We start from the raw sequence: 16,977 nt of genomic DNA on the forward strand, positions 1-16,977 counted from the left end.
TGACTGCACGCCACTGCTGTGCTGCAACTCCCTGTTTGTAAATCATGGTGAAGTAGCTGACTACAGAAGGTTCCACAGCTGTGCTGCAATGTGTCCTCCCTGCTTGTAAGTCGTGGTGGAGTAGATGACTGCAGAAGGTTCCACTGCTGTGCTGCAATGTGTCCTCCCTGCTTGTAAATCATGGTGGAGTAGATGACTACAGAAGGTTCCAGGTGGTTGCACTGGCCAGGATAGTCAAGATAAAGACGTTCCGGAGACCAGCTCCATCCACAGCTGCCTCTCACAGTACTGACAGAGGGGATCTGTGCACAGCAGCTCAAGATGAAGGCTGCATAGTGAAAGGTATCTATGAGATCTTTAACCAGTGAGCACCAGCCCCTGCTAGTGCAGATACTCCCTTAGAAACGTGTACTGCAGTAAAAGCATATCAAAGTGTAATAAAGCATAGTGCGCAATGGTAAGCATTGTAAAGGATAAGGAGGTATGGTAAAGCACATTAAAACACATAGCAAACTAGGGTAAACTAAGAGAAGGCAAAACAAAAACAAAATCAGCAGACAGACATTAAAAGACTCTGGAGTATCGCACAATGATTGTAGTCTAAATGAGAAACGACCACGTACTCGCTCTGCTGGAGTTTATAATAACAAACAGTGTGGTTCAGCTGCTTCTGCTAAATGACTGTGTTCCATAATTTATTAGACGCTTCACAACCCATCTGTGTACCAGCGAATCTGCAGGATAGAGCACTGTGCTGCTCCCAGCATTACTACAGTAGCTCAGAAGTTCTAGTACTGGGCTGCAGCGGTGCAGAGGGACACAGGTACGAGCAGCTCAGCGTAGTGTAGAGTGCAGGGCGCACTTTCACCTCTGCCTGGAGTCTGCCAAATCCAGTGCAATTATACAGAAGGAGATGCACTGACAGAAACCATTTATCTTTCGATCTTTCTGTCTTCTTGAAAAAACGTTTTCTGAAAAAACATTTTCTGAAAAACAATGCAAGATGTTTTTGCTAGCTGGAAGACCGTTGAGTCTGAAAAACACTTTGTGAAACTGGCCCCAGTTTAACTCCAGTTTAGATTCCACAAAACACATTTAAAGTCTATGAAATCTGGGGTAGTTTGAATGCTTTTTATGTATTTTATAATTGTACATTTTTTTAGATTTTCGAAATTAAATTGTAATTGCGCTAATTACACAGCTGACAGAATCAAATAAAAATATTTTGAAAACACAAGGAGAAAATACTTCAAGGTAGAGGAAGCAATCCAGCCCTGCTGGCTCTGGCTTTCCAGGACAGAACTCTACCAGCTGGGGCTGAAGGAACGGCTCCTTGAGCCTGGCTGGCAGAAATTCTCAAATGTGTCTTTATACAGTATGAGTACATTACCTCACAGTGCTGGAACAGGGAGACAGACAACACAGTGCAGTGAGACAGCTTTCTGTATTATTGCATTAGGATTAGGACTGATTTCCAAAATTAAATGCAAAACAAAACAAAAAAATCTTAACTGCCAGCAACAGACAATCTCCACTGTCATAAACAGCGTCCAGCTCCCACCCGAGCACTCACAGTGCTGCAGCTCGCTGCCAGTGTGGTGGACACAAAGCTCTCTCTCAGGTCTGTGTGTCATTGGGTCAGATATCAAATATATCTCTTTCTCCCCCTACCAGAGGGGTTAACAACGCAAAAGTGAGCCTCTCTTTTTTCTTATTTCAATTTGAGTATCGGAAAAAAACAAAAATCAGAAAACAACAAAAGATACAAAAAACAAAAAAAGGAAACAAACCAAAAAAACAAATCTGTAACCCTCCTCCTCCTCCTCTCAGGAAGGAGGATCTGCTGTCCTCCAATGTGAGATGAGTGGATGGAGATGTCAACGCTACGTTCCTATTGGTTCAAGTATTCAGAGTTGTTATGTTGTTCCTGCAGGGGGTGCTGGCGCTCACAGCGTGCTGGCTGTGGATGCAGCCAGCCTCTTCCCAATGTAGATCCTGGAGAGAGAGAGAGAGAGAGAGAGAGAGAGAGAGAGAGAGAGAGAGAGAGGAGAGAGAGGACAGTTAGCAGGCTAGCATGTCCGCTACAAACCCAAACACCGTTCTGCTCTCCGAGGAGGCAGCAAAGGCTCCAGTTTAGTCAATCAACCCTTATAAAAGCTGACCACAGTATTTTTGCACGGTACTGAGCTGCGGTCCTAAACACTGACACTGTTAAAGTCCCTTACAGCACATGCTCGCATATCCAGAGATATTAATCTCTGCAGACTGGACCCAGGAAGAGTTCTGATTGGTTTTGAAGAACATAAAAGGGTAAAAACACACCTGCTTGAGTCCGCGCTTAAGCCACAGTATTCTTTTAGTTTTACCATGGTTATATTGTATTACACTTTGCTATGCTTTTACTGTGGGGAAACTTCTATAAGGAAAGTATAGGTACTTGGTCAGGTAGCAGCACTGTGTAATTTTCAATATGTTACCCTAAAGTTATACAATTGAGGAATCGCTACCCTATCTCTGTTTACTAGTCTGTATTGTAAAACATTGCAGCACACCTTAGACCACTTGCATTCAGGAAGACGATTAAAAAAAAATGGAGTAATTGTGCTGCTATCATGACGATCGTTGTATCGTGACAGACAAGGCTCACAGTTATCGAGTAAATGTTTCATCACCAGCACCCAGCGAGTACAGTACTGCCCCCCTGGCTGGTAGCTGGCAGGACTGTGCTCTGGGTGGGAGAGTGGAAGCGAGACCAGTCCAGTTCTCATTACCCGAGTCCGAGGGTGAGCAGGTGAGAGACGACGATGGAGGGGATAAAGATGACCAGGAATTCAGAGGATAAGATCCCCTTCTTCATCATGCGAGCCTTCCTCATGCTCAGCGAGCCTGTCTGCTTTGGGTGCTGGAACAGAAACTCCCTGAGAGAAAGAGGGAGGGAGTCAACGCTTTCATAATCAAATTATAGGAGCATGTGAATACACACATGATCAATGATGTGTAAATAAATGTATTTTCAGATCTCACCTTATACAGATGCATACTAAAATAAATCTCTGCCTACCTACCTTCCCTCCACCCCACAATCCCTCCCTTCTCCCTCCCATCCCATCCCATTTGTGTGATTTAGTTAATGTACTTGATGTAGTGTAGTACAGTAGATACAGCTGATGTAGTAGATCTAGTTGATGTAGTCGGTCTAGGTAATATAGTTGTTGTAGTAGGTTTAGTTGATATAGTTGATGTAGTGGGTGTAGATCTAGTTGATGTGTAGTTGATCTAGGTAATATAGTTGTTGTAGTCCTAATTCTCCTCGACCTCTCTGCTGCCTTTGACACTGTTGATCACTCTATTCTACTATCATCTCTTGCTGACCTGGGGATCTCTGGCACTGCTCTGGCCTGGTTCTCCTCCTACCTCTCCAACCGCACTTACCAGGTAACCTGGCGTGGAGCAACCTCCACACCTCACCCTCTCTTAACTGGAGTCCCCCAAGGGTCAGTCTTGGGTCCTCTCCTGTTCTCTCTCTACACCCGCTCCCTGGGCCCCCTCATCGCATCCTATGGTTTCTCATACCATTTCTATGCTGATGATGCTCAGATTTTCCTCTCCTTCCCCACCTCTGACTCCACCATCTCCTCCCGTATCTCTCCCTGTCTGTCTGCTATTTCCTCCTGGATGCACTCGCATCAGCTCAAACTCAACCTCTCTAAATCTGACCTCCTTTTCTTTCCCTCCTCCTCCCCCTCCTCTGATCTCTCTATCTCTGTTCCTCTGGAATCTATCACACTCTCTCCCTCTTCCTCCGCTAAGAACCTTGGAGTCACCCTGGACCCCTGTCTCTCTTATTCCCAGCACATCTCCACTCTGGCACGCACTTGCCGATTCTTCCTGAGCAACATCCAAAGAATCCGACCCTTCCTCACCAACTATGCTACCCAGCTCCTGGTCCAGGCCCTGGTACTCTCCCGCCTAGACTACTGCAACTCCCTCCTGGCTGGCCTCCCTGCGTCCGCCACCCGTCCGCTCCAGCTCATCCAGAACTCTGCTGCCCGCCTGGTGTTCTCTCTGCCTCGCTTCGCCCACGCTACTCCACTACTCCGCTCGCTCCACTGGCTCCCGATCACCGCTCGCATCCAGTTCAAGACTCTTGTACTAGCCTACAGATGCCTTGACCAGTCTGCACCCAGCTACCTCCAGACCCTCATCTCTCCCTACACCCCCACTCGACCTCTCCGCTCCGCCTGCACTAGAAGACTAGCTCTACCACCGCTACGCTCCCCTGCCTCCAAAGCCCGCTCCTTCTCCACCCTTGCTCCGCAGTGGTGGAATGACCTTCCTACAGATGTCAGGACTGCCCAGTCCCTGACCACATTCCGGCGCCTCCTTAAGACTCACCTCTTCAAAGAGCACCTGTAGAACTCCTCTGTTTGTATCCTGGGACACTATCACCCTTCATGTAAATGTGCTTTATTTTGCTCTTATCAGCCCCCTATTTTACTGCATTTAATCCTGTACTTCAGAATACTGTAATCTGCCAAGTTTTTAACCTGTAGTACTTTGTATTTAATCACATCCTGATGTAACTATCACTATTTAATCACATCCTGATGTAACTATCACTATTACCTGCTGTATTATTGAATTGTGGTTTGTCAAACTTGTACTTTGCTTGAACAAAAGTTATTGTATTTCTTGCTCTTATTGTATTACTTGTATTGTAACGCTTGAAATGTTTTTGCTTACGATTGTAAGTCGCCCTGGATAAGGGCGTCTGCTAAGAAATAAATAATAATAATAATAATAATAATAATAATAATAATAATAGTAGGTTTAGTTGATATAGTTGAAGTAGTGGGTGTAGATCTAGTTGATGTGTAGTTGATACACGTGGTGTAATAGATCTAGGTGATGTAGTTGGTGTAGTAGGTTTAGTTGATATAGTTGATGTAGTGGGTGTAGATCTAGTTGATGTGTAGTTGATACAGGTGGTGTAATAGATCTAGGTGATGTAGTTGGTGTAGCCGGGTGGCTGTTCATACTTTGGCGGCAGGTTCTCCGGACGGCTTGACCAGTCCCAGATCCAGTCAGCACTGCTCTTCAGCATGCTCTCCACCTCCACAGCACGCTCCTGACCATCCTCCTCCGACTGCGTCACACACAGAGCATGATTAAACACACATTGCAACAGAGAAAACAATGCACCTCCTTCAAGAACTACATCCACAACTTCAAACAATAGGGGTGTTACAATTCATTGTGTAATCAATGAATCGTAACACTTTCTATACATGACCTATGGTGTCGTAATAGAGGTATGAATAGTTTGTATTGTGAGACAAGACCAAGAAAGCACAACAGAGCTCACTGTAGTTCACCAAATGGTTCTTGAATGAATGTGATTAACAACTGGTAAAAGATAAATACATTTCCATATCTCGTTAAATTGTTGTCGTAACAAAATAGTCCATCATTATTGATCTTATTATACATCATACAAGCAGCCCATCAGGACCATCCCATGAATCCTATATAAAGTTGTAGTATGAGATGACAGATTTGCCTGCTTGAGTTTTAAGGACTCTGGTTATTTTCATTGATACAGCATTCCTGAGACATGCAATAGATAGGAAGAGCACGTGAAGTGCTCAGCACAGCCGCCCCTCCCGCAGCTCACCACACTTCATTGTATCTGCACTACGACTACAACTAGAGGGCAACAACTACAAAGAGGTGCAACAGCACAGAAACTCTGGGAGATTGCTGGGCTGCAACATGTAATGAACACATGTATATTTCTACCAATATATAACCCATTTGAAAGCAGGTCTATTAAGCATCTCTCCATTCAGTTGGGCTACAACTTATGGCGCACCCGTGTCATATGCACAGGGGTAGCCTAGCTGATTTGTTTCCTCTAGTCGTGGATATAAATTAATTGCTGGTCAGTGGGCCAGGCTGCACTAGTGTGTGAGCTGGGAAGTGTGTGTGATGTGTGGTGGTACCTGTGTGCTGGTGTGGTCTGCGCTGCTCCCAGACTCGCTGGGTGCTGCTCGAGGGGCTGCTGTCTTTGGCCTCATCACCAGGGGAGGGCTGGGGACACAAACACACTGAGCTTATTGACAGAGATAGCCTGTGAAGTCTATTACTGCTGGGTAGGCTGTGACATTTCAGATTCTTCAGAGTACAGTGACCTGGAGTAACAGTGCAAGATCTCAGGGGCATTGCACAACACAGAGCTGCAGTAGAGAGCACAAAAATGGCTAGAATGAGCAAAGGCAAGTCAACATAACATCCTTATTGTTGTCACACTCTTGCTGCGATTGCCCTATGGCACTACTATACTGCACCTCTGTTTCTGCCCTATGTCAGTACTTTACCGCTGCGATACAGACCTGTCGGAGGAGCTGTTTCTGTCAGACTCGAGCTGAGCATCCAGCAGGATCTGCTCCATGTCGCGCTGGTGCACTATCATACTGCACCTCTGTTTCTGCCCTATGTCAGTACTATACCGCTGCGATACAGACCTGTCGGAGGAGCTGTTTCTGTCAGACTCGAGCTGAGCATCCAGCAGGATCTGCTCCATGTCGCGCTGGTGCACTATCATACTGCACCTCTGTTTCTGCCCTATGTCAGTACTATACCGCTGCGATACAGACCTGTCGGAGGAGCTGTTTCTGTCAGACTCGAGCTGAGCATCCAGCAGGATCTGCTCCATGTCACCCTGGTGCTGTGAGGAGGAGGAGGGCATGTGTTCCAGCCCCCCTCCCACGCTCGATCTCCTGCTGCTGCTGCTCTGACTGTACTGCAGTTCCACCCAAGAGCCTAGAGACACAAGACAACACAACGCAGATCACATGAGAGACACAACACAACACAACACAGGTCACATGAGAGACACAACACAGATCACATGAGAGACACAACACAACACAGGTCACAGTGGAGACAACGCAACAACACAACACAGGTCACATGAGAAACACAAGACAACACAGGTCACATGAGAGACACAACACAACAACACAACACAGATCACATGAGAGACACAACACAACACAGGTCACAGTGGAGACAACACAACAGGTCCCATGACAGATGCAACACAACACAGGTCACATGGGAGACAACACAACATGGGTGAAGGCACAACACAACTCAGGCATTGTTTCGTGTTTGCAATTAACTTTTTTTCATTCTGTTTGAATTAATACCTTCATTAAAACTTGTTAAAAGGGAATTACTTGGCCCACACCTAGTTTAAACCCTTCACAAATTAGTCAAAAACCCACACATGAAAATTTGAATTGGAGATCAGTATTGGGGATTCAGGGTTTCTTTGTTTTTAAAGAACAGCCTTACTTCAGAAGTAGGGAATCACAGATGTGCACATTACAATGCACATTACAATGCACATTACAATGCACATTACAATGCACATTACAATGCACATTACAATGCACATTACAATGCACATTACAATGCACATTACAATGCACATTACAATGCACATTACAATGGACATTACAATGCACATTACAATGCACATTACAATGCACATTACAATGCACATTACAATGGACATTACAATGCACATTACAATGCACATTACAATGCACATTACAATGGAGAGCTAGCTTCGCCATCTTTCTTAAATAAAGCATTTAAAATGATGTTCTTAAGCAACACAACATCAAATCAAATGAGAGGTTAAAATCAATGTGGCATTGAAACCAGTAAATGTACACTGGACACCACCTGCAATGGAACTCTGTTGAGAGAATCATAGAATATAGCTGAGTACCAACTATGAAGACGCATATATCTTCGATATGGCCAGGCATCAGCCCACAGAAAATCTAGCTGAGCTTTGAAATCTTAACCATCTGCTTTCAACTTCAGCTGTATATGTTATACTTAGAACCGGATTCTGCCAAGTCAACGCCCCGGTTTGAACAATCGCCGCAACATCCCCCAACCCCACAACCTGCAGCTGAAAGTAACATTTTCACCAAGAGTGTGACAGACATACTCTTCATCAGAGAAACTGGGATACATAAGAAGACGAGCTTCAACTTATCTTAGTCGAGTCCCTTGCTCTTCATCCAGAAGCAGTCCCCAACTGTTTCGATCAAGAAGGATTTGGTGATAGATAGATAAGAACATAACAACATAAGAAAGTTTACAAACAAGAGGAGGCCATTCTCTCGGCCCATCTTGCTCATTTGGTTGTTAGTAGCTTATTGATCCCAGAATCTCATCAAGCAGCTTCATGAAGGATCCCTGGGTGTCAGCTTCAACAACATTACTGAGGAGTTGGTTCCAGACCCTCACAATTCTCTGTGTAAAAAAGTGCCTCCTATTTTCTGTTCTGAATGCCCCTTTATCTAATCTCCATTTGTGACCCCTGGTCCTTGTTTCTTTTTTCAGGTCGAAAAAGTCCCCTGGGTTGACATTGTCAATACTTTTTAGAATTTTGAATGCGGAGTCGCCAATAGAAATGTAAGAATTTGCTGCCACCGAGTAGCTGGGGTGGGTTTAAAGTATTTGGAACAAATCAATTATAGAGAAGTCAAGAAGGAGGGACATTGCCCAGCTGCACTACAAGGTAGTTTGTTTTTGTTTTTTTTAAATGGGAAAGGGGTGAAGTCAGTGTGAATGGAGTAACCATTTCCAGTGCTTCTTGGCTAGACACAGATTTCATTTTCTTTGTATTGAGGGTATTTTATCGTTATTTATTATATATTTATTTTTTTTGTAATCTTTTAAAACAGAAAATCCGAAGCCCTAGTTATGCTGTGCCCGGGGTACTCACTGTACCTACACACTGGGAACAATGCCCTTTAAGGGTTACTTCAGGGCACTGGAAACAAAGCTGAAAACTGCTACTGTACATTGTGTGTGTTAACAAATCTCCAATTCAACAAACAAAGGCATGCGTATGGATGTGATCAAAACTCTAACCCTAAAACCTTTAAACAAGGTTTTAATATAATTAAAGACAGGAACTGCACAATTATAATTGATCGTTACCTCAATTATCATCACGCTAGTCATCAAATGATGGCTCAGGTGAAGGGCTGAGGGTTGGAGAGAGGCCCATTACAAGCAAGACACAAGTCAGAAGATTTCATCTGAACTTCTGTAATGTGCGGAGGTAACAGGTTTTGTGCAGGGGTGCTGGCAGATGGAGCAGGTCCAGTTTATCAGTATGCAAGATTTAAACCCAATTAGCTTGGCAGTGGCCCAGTTCTGCACCACAGCAGGCAGGGATCAGGACCAACACAAGCTGACAGGAGGCTGTTATGTAACACATCTATTCCTGCCTGAGATTATCGTCACCCTCCCTCCCTCTGTGAGCTCTGTGCCTGCCCCCACGTGCGCCAGCTGGAAACCTACCCAGACAGTGTGTCTGCAGGGTTTACTCACTCCCAGGCTGGGCAGACTAGGCTTGAAGGGTCTGGCTGTCTACGTTTCTCCTCTTCTGGGCCTTGCAACTAGTTTACATCTTTTTTAACCCTTTGCATGCTATAGTGGCTCACTGTGCCTATCAGTGATCAAAAGGAGGGGCTTCAAGAGCAAATGGCTTCCAATGTCTTTACATTTCCTTTTCAACTTCCCTATTTTATTGTATTGCATTTACAATCATTCTGACTAGGTTCTCAGTTCTGTTAAGAACATAAGAAAGTTTACAAAACGAGAGGAGGCCATTCAGCCCATCTTGCTCGTTTGGATGAAAGTAGCTTATTGATCCCAGAATCTCATCAAGCAGCTTCTTGAAGGATCCCAGGGTGTCAGCTTCAACAACATTACTGGGGAGTTGGTTCCAGACCCTCACAATTCTCTGTGTAAAAAAGTGCCTCCTATTTTCTGTTCTGAATGCCCCTCTATCTAATCTTCATTTGTAACGCCTGGTCCTTGTTTCTTTTATCAGGTCGAAAAAGTCCCTTGGGTCAACATTGTCAATACCTTTTAAGATTTTGAATGCTTGAATCAGATCGCCGCGTAGTCTTCTTTGTTCAAGACTGAATAGATTCAATTCTTTTAGCCTGTCTGCATACGACATGCCATTTAAACCCAGGGTAATTCCGGTTGCTCTTCTTTGCACTCTTTCTAGAGCGGCAATATCCTTTTTGTAACGAGGTGACCAGAACTGAACACAATATTCTAGATGAGGTCTTACAAATGCATTGTAAAGTTTTAACATTACTTCCCTTGACTTAAATTCAACACTTTTCACAATATATCCGAGCATCTTGTTGGCCTTTTTTTATAGCTCCCCCACATTGTCTAGACATTTCTGAGTCAACATAAACTCCTTGGTCTTTTTCATAAATTCCTTCTTCAATTTCAGTATCTCCCATATGATATTTATAATGCACATTTTTATTGCCTGCGCGCAGTACCTTACACTTCTCTATTAAACATTGCTCCAATACTGAGTTATTTGAACATTTCTCTAGCTCTGCCTTTACCTGGTATTGAGCTGCTTTGAGCTTGTCTGGCAAACCCTAAGTGCCAGGACTGAACAGCCTTCCTCATTCCATTCAAATCAAGTGCCAGTGTGACCTTTCAACTTTGCTGGGCCAGGAAAACCTAAAGAAAAAACAAACCCTGGCAAGTCCAGTTGCTGACAGAACCAGCTTGTTCCATTCTGAACACTGGTAGCCACCTCACTGTATGAAGGCACAGTCAGGCTTGTTGTAGTGCCCCCTATAGCGCAGTTCAGGTAGTGCATCAGCTACAACAGACCTAAGAACAAGGGATTCCAAATCCCAGCGGAGATAAAGGATGACCCCCAGCCTAGCTGGTATAAAGAACCAATGCAGTTCTCTGTCTGTGTGTCTGTGCAGCTGGCTGCTGAATGTGGCTATTGTGTTTTGCAGTGTCTGTCTGTCCGTATTGCTGATATGCAGGGAGGTGTGTCACAGAGCAGCATGCTTGTGTCTTGCTTCCTGCGCGGGGCACAGAGATGCAGGGTGACGACACTGTGATTCTCAGTGCAGGTCGCTGTACAGCAGTCCTGGAGAGAGCCATGTGTCTGGGCTTAGCTCCAGCCTGTCCCTCTGGTTCACTGGAGCCGACCCCTCCAACAACAGAGCCCTGAGTCAGCAGCACAGGCACTGCCACACACCAACCTACAGTACCATGGGAAGTGTGCCGCGCAGCGTGCTATGCTTTTCACAAGTGACAATGGTGAGTTTAGGGGTGTCCAACGATGAATCGTGGTACTTTATTTACATGGTATGTCGTATTGTAATAAAAGCATGTATCATTTGTAACTTGATACAAGAGCAAAAGCACAACAGATCTCATTGTAGTTCACCAAATGGTTCTTGAATGAAGAACAAGTGTGTTTTATAGCTGGTATGAATACACTCTCTCCCTATTTCATTTAATCTTTTTTTATTTTATTTTTTTAAAACAAAATAGCACATTCTTAAATGGTCATTTGATCTTATTGTGCATATACAAGTAACCAATCTGGAGCGTCACATGTATCGGGATACATATTGTATCGCTACCTGCATATCACGATACGTATCATAACGTGACATTATTATACTGTCAAACCCCTAGGAGAGTTACAAAGAAAAGGGAAGACAAGTGATGAAAACTGGGGCCCCACGCTCAGTCCCGCCCTGCTCCAGACAGACAGCCCTCCGATGTGCTCTAAACTACGTCTCTTTCCAGCAGGGTCAATGAAAACTACCTGCAATCGATTAACTGCAGTCGGGGTTTGTAGTGATTTAAACAACGAGGTAGCAGAGCAAGCAGAAAAAGAGACAAAATCAATACGAAAGAGAGAACAGATGGACTTAGATACACAAGAAAATGTACATACTGGGTACACAGTGTGCAGTAATCCAGAGATGCCCTAGCTTTAAGAGAAAGGGATGAGAGCAGCCAGGGCTGCAGAGGAGAGGCATGCTAGATCTCACGCACTACAAATCATCTATATTGCACTGTGCCACCCTGCACGGCTGCCAGAGAGGAGGGGGGGGGGGGTCGGTCTCTCTCTCTCTCTCTCGCTCTCCCTCCTTTTGCTTTGTTTCTTTGTCAGAAAATACAGCATGTGTTTTATTACGTACATTTGAAGTACTGTAACTGTGTTTGTTGTTTTATAGTAAGCACTGATGCACTTTATCCTGCACATCGCCTCTCTGTTAATAAAGTTTCAACAATCAGATGACGAGCAAGTTAAATGAGTCACGTTCAGAGTAGCAGTTTGGAGTAGAGTTGAAATTCAGTTTTATTTTCTACAGAATTGAGCTCACAAGGCACAACTCAATCATTTGTTTTCAGTGTAGCAGTATTAGAACCAAACATGTTTTCCGTTGCTGCTTCACCCGTTTCAGTTGCAGTGGTTTGTTAGGGATTAGGTAGGAATCTTTTTTTGCAGCAGCAGCAGTCTGTTCCTCTGGATTTGGCCTCCCTGTCTCAATGTGTTTCTCTGTGCTGTGTGCCAGGCTGATACAGAGACAGGCGATGTCATCACGAGGAGTGGACAGAGACGGGGGCAACTACTCAAGCTGTCAGAACTTGGTCCCGCTCTTTAAAAACTGCGAAGGGCTGCGACTGCGATCGGATTTACCAGGCTGTTGCTCCGATTGCAAGAAGTGCTACACTTACTAGTGTTGAGAAATATTCAAACAGACACTGGCTAAAATGATTACAATAATGACTGTGTTCGTATTGCATAGCAAACCAATGCAGAACTGTGTGTTTCTCCATTCTTTAATAGACAATTTGATGCATTACAATTTTACTCTAAATATGGTACTCCATTAAGTTAAACATTTGTTTTCCAGCTAATTCAAAATGAAAGAACATTTTAATATTCATATACATTTTCACTTTGAAAGAACATTTGAAAATGTAAAACCCATGTTCATCCTGGCAATAACACTTTCACATCTGAGGTGTCACTTCTTTATCTGAAGCCTTGTACAGCCACTACTGTTTGCAACCATTTCATCTAATGAGCTGCGGGCCTAAACACTGACAAAACAAACAAAGAAATCCACATGAGTTCTGCTTGAACACTCACACAACAAGCTAAACTAATATCTATCACGCACAGATAACAGCACCAAGGGTGCAGTAGACTGCAGTAATAAACTAAGTAATATCACGCACAGATAACAGCACCAAGGGTGCAGTAGACTGCAGTAATAAACTAAGAAATATCACGCACAGATAACAGCACCAAGGGTGCAGTAGACTGCAGTAATAAACTAAGAAATATCACACACAGATAACAGCACCAAGGGTGCAGTAGACTGCAGTAATAAACTAAGAAATATCACGCACAGATAACAGCACCAAGGGTGCAGTAGACTGCAGTAATAAACTAAGAAATATCACGCACAGATAACAGCACCAAGGGTGCAGTAGACTGCAGTAATAAGGTGGCTATAGCTAACACAATAATTCCACACATTTTACACCATGTTTAGCCTCCGCAGGTCATGCAGTTTAAATGTAGTTTAATCTTTAATCTGACACAACAGCAGCAGACACCACGAATTACCCCTTCATTATAGACACAAAGCTCTTCAGAAAAACAACTGATCCAGAGACCGTCTCTACAGTATGCAACACTGATGAGCTTTTTAACCCCTTTCACCAGAATGAGGCTTCACTGTTTGCAAATAGTGAGTAACATCTGCTTTACAGGGATGGAAAGAAGACTCCTATTGCATATCAGTTTCACCCGTTCCAGGTTTTAATACGAGCATGATTAGCTACAGTGTATAGGGAACAGTAGCTCAGGTGAGTCTTATTAAACTCACAGTCAAACCAAGAATGGATCAAACTGCTGTGTCATGGGGTCTTATTTCCATCCCTGCTTTATGATGTTATTGGGCTAAAAAGCCACCGATTAGACCTGGATTACCTTGTGGAGAAAATAGGTATCAAACTCAGACTACACTGTATTTTGCAGGGTTGTTATTGACTACAGTATTAAATCAAATGGGCCATAGTCACTAAACATTCATTCCACTTCTGTGTTTTCACCAATGTTTGTTTCTAAAAGGGAAAGACAAACTTGTTCAGCTAACAGAATTACTTGCATAAGAACATAAGAAAAATGAAGAACGAGAGGAGTTCATCCCCTCAGTGCTCGCCTGGTTCCTGGATAGCTGGCTGATCTCAAAACTCTATCAATCGGATCCTTATAACCCCATTCTGTACCGTCACCGCTCTCTGTGTGAAGGTGTCCTGCCCTCTGTCTCCTAAGTCTTTTAACACTTCACTTCCAACTGTCTCCTCTGGTCCTGGTTTCTGTGCTGCGCTTCAAATATTAATCAGGATTAACTTTGTCAGCTGCCTTTTAATATTTTAAAAGACTATATCACGTGCCCCCCCCCCCCCCTCCTATTTCTTCTTTGTCTTGGCTAGATTAATTCAGTTCCTGTTTTCTCACTGTTTTGCAGCATTAGTGTGTTGTTCTTCTCTGGTGCAGGGTTCTGAGAAACTCCAGGAATCAAGGGAGGATGTATTCTTAAAACTACTGCATCACTTTACACCGTTTATTTGGAGGGACCTCAAATCGCAGACAGAAATATTATTTTGTTTAATAATTTGCATAGAATCAACAGTGTATCGGATTATATTATAGGAGAACTAAAAAGAGACTTCAAGTGGCAGACACGGTCAGTGCTTTGAGACAGGTCCACATTCTTAATAACTACTGCTACACTATGGTATGCCAACCCTCTCTGATTTTCATTTTGCATCACTCCCAGCACTATGTGAAAGCGACACCCTCCACGTCAGCAGGACATAAACACCTCACATGTACACACTGACCACAGGAAACCTGCACGCAATCGCTTCTACCTGCAAGTCACTCGGATAAATTTAGAACATAAATCTGTGCGTCTTAACAAGCCAACAACAACAACAACAACAACAACAAGGGGCTTAAACTTCCTGACGACACGGAACACATCCCTTTATAAATGGAGGGGGGGGGGGGGGGTTGGATTAATATGCAGAGCTGTTGCAATCACCGCAATGCTGTGTATGAGTCAGCTTGACTTATCTCTGTCTCCAGCTAAAAAAAATAATAAAGCTGCTGACAGTGTTTAGGGAGCCGATATAAACTTCATTGATCCCTCAGGAACTATGAAAACACTTGTCAGACTCATCATGTTGAACCAGCTTCCACCTGGCTGCTCATGGTGGCCCTCCACCACATTCACGCTGTAGTGGAGGTATTTTACTTTGTCCAGCCTATCTGATCTCAATAAAACACACGGGGTAAAGGAGAAGACATGCTGTTAAACAGGAGGCTCTCGCCCTCGTCCATCACTCGAGTCCCTGCCTACACATGACATGCTGTCCAGAGCAACACCGCACACACGACATGCTGTCCAGAGCAACACCGCACACACGACATGCTGTCCAGAGCAACACCGCACACACGACATGCTGTCCAGAGCAACACAACACACACCACATGCTGTCTTGTCTTGCTCTGGGGGCATAGGTCACAAGTAAGCTGAGTTCAGTGCTCCCAGTTTCATGGCAGACATCCCCAACAACACAAACTGGTACCACCTGACACGATAGGCAGGCTGGCGACCCGAGGGACCAGGCCACCATTGGACCTGTGCTGCACTCTGTGCCATTCACCCCCTTATAAACGTTTCCCACAGTAAAAGCACAGCAAAGTGTAATAAAGCACCGAAAGCTTGGTAAGGCAAAGATAAACGCTGTAAAGACTAGAGAGGTATGGTACAGCATGTTAATAAACACGGCAAACTATGGTTAGTGCACAGTATAACCATGAGGAAACTCAGCTCTCCTCTTTCATTAGGACAAGACATTGTCAGGATCACCTAGAAGGAGAAAACCTGCTGGTCCTTTTCTTGACAATCCTCCTGCCAATTCACTCCTGGGTGTGTTAAAGGAATCTTCATGTGTAATATTAAATGAATGGCTATTCAGCGGTAAATTATTGCAATGCAATTCCCGTGTCAAACCAAGCAGTATATTATACAGTTATACACTGTTGCTTCTGATATTGTCTTTCAAACAGGAGTTTCAAACGGACACCTCGTTTTTGAATGGAAGAATTCACTCTCGTGTTTAACGATGCGTGGCACAGTCTTCTTTGTTTTGGTGTTCAAAATAAATAAATAAATAAATAAATAAATAAATAAATATTACATTCACAAGTAACTAACAACGTGAATCGCAAACAAAACGTATTAACATTCATTTAAAAACGAGCGTTTCAATTCTTTGTTTATTTAATACATACGTGACCCCTGTTGCCTATTCCATTACACTTTCACTGTTTAAAACAGTTATTCTTTCTTGCAATGACTGTACATGCATAGCAACTATAAACTGAACGTATAGCGTGAAAGAAACACACACACGATATATACCGATATATTAAATACAAAATACTAAAATAAAATAAAACCACACGCTCACAAATCCAGTGCTTACTGTGCAGGTTATCCTCGGGGTCTTGTCCGTGATGAGACATGATTGCTCTGGTATTGCCGGTTCCGTTCTCCAGTAATCAGTGATGGGACGTGTGTATAGCAATGCTCTTTCTTTCTTTCTCTCGCTGTCTCAGTCAGTGCTGCTGGCCTGTATTGATTGTTATTGCACGCACACGGCATGCTCTGCTGCAGTTATGGAATGCTCTGGCCCCTCCCCTCTCGCGGTCCGGCACCGCAGGTCATGCAGCGCCGCTCCCACATCACGTGTCCGCGTCGTGCTCGCGAGGTAAACAAAGGCCTGTCCGAGCTCTTGCTGGGGATTGGCTGGACTGGCAGTGACGGTGTCGAGATCCGCGTGCTGCCTGCAGCTGCTCGCAGACCCGGTGTGCTCCCTCCCGCACGCGCGCGATGCAGGCGATGCACAGTCACTTTCCTTCATAAATCTGTACATGTAGAGACAGCGCAGGGATGGAAGTATGAGCACGTTCACCCATTGCAGGTTTTACTAGGA

The 16,977-nt window shown here is 44.1% G+C and overlaps 1 protein-coding gene across 2 annotated transcripts; it reads right to left on the reverse strand.

Annotated features, from left to right (window-relative positions):
• Positions 1-510: 510 nt before the first annotated feature.
• LOC117973522 (BCL2/adenovirus E1B 19 kDa protein-interacting protein 3-like) lies at positions 511-16,682 on the reverse strand. 2 transcript variants are annotated; one of them, XM_059024590.1, is made up of 6 exons: positions 16,468-16,682; positions 6,657-6,822; positions 6,003-6,090; positions 5,040-5,146; positions 2,772-2,918; positions 511-1,995 (listed from the first exon to the last, which is right to left on the reverse strand). In XM_059024590.1, exons 1-6 carry the CDS (start codon positions 16,505-16,507, stop codon positions 1,947-1,949), a joined length of 597 nt encoding a protein of 198 aa, XP_058880573.1. In that variant the 5' UTR covers positions 16,508-16,682; the 3' UTR covers positions 511-1,946. The 2 variants fall into 2 exon arrangements, with proteins under 2 accessions (XP_058880573.1, XP_058880541.1); XM_059024558.1 differs by lacking the exons at positions 6,657-6,822; positions 16,468-16,682 and adding an exon at positions 6,393-6,630.
• Positions 16,683-16,977: the final 295 nt, after the last annotated feature.

This window comes from Acipenser ruthenus, chromosome 1 (assembly GCF_902713425.1).
Source record: "Acipenser ruthenus chromosome 1, fAciRut3.2 maternal haplotype, whole genome shotgun sequence".
Taxonomy (NCBI): domain Eukaryota; kingdom Metazoa; phylum Chordata; class Actinopteri; order Acipenseriformes; family Acipenseridae; genus Acipenser; species Acipenser ruthenus.

Excerpts from the sequence above, each read along its gene's own strand:
- LOC117973522 (XM_059024558.1), bottom strand. The coding sequence starts at position 6,604 with ATGATAGTGCACCAGCGCGACATGGAGCAGATCCTGCTGGATGCTCAG. Across the intron at positions 6,091-6,392 it reads AGAAACAGCTCCTCCGACAG|CCCTCCCCTGGTGATGAGGC; the intron begins GTCTGTATCGCA and ends TTGTGTCCCCAG. Across the intron at positions 2,919-5,039 it reads CCGGAGAACCTGCCGCCAAA|GGAGTTTCTGTTCCAGCACC; the intron begins GTATGAACAGCC and ends TCTTTCTCTCAG.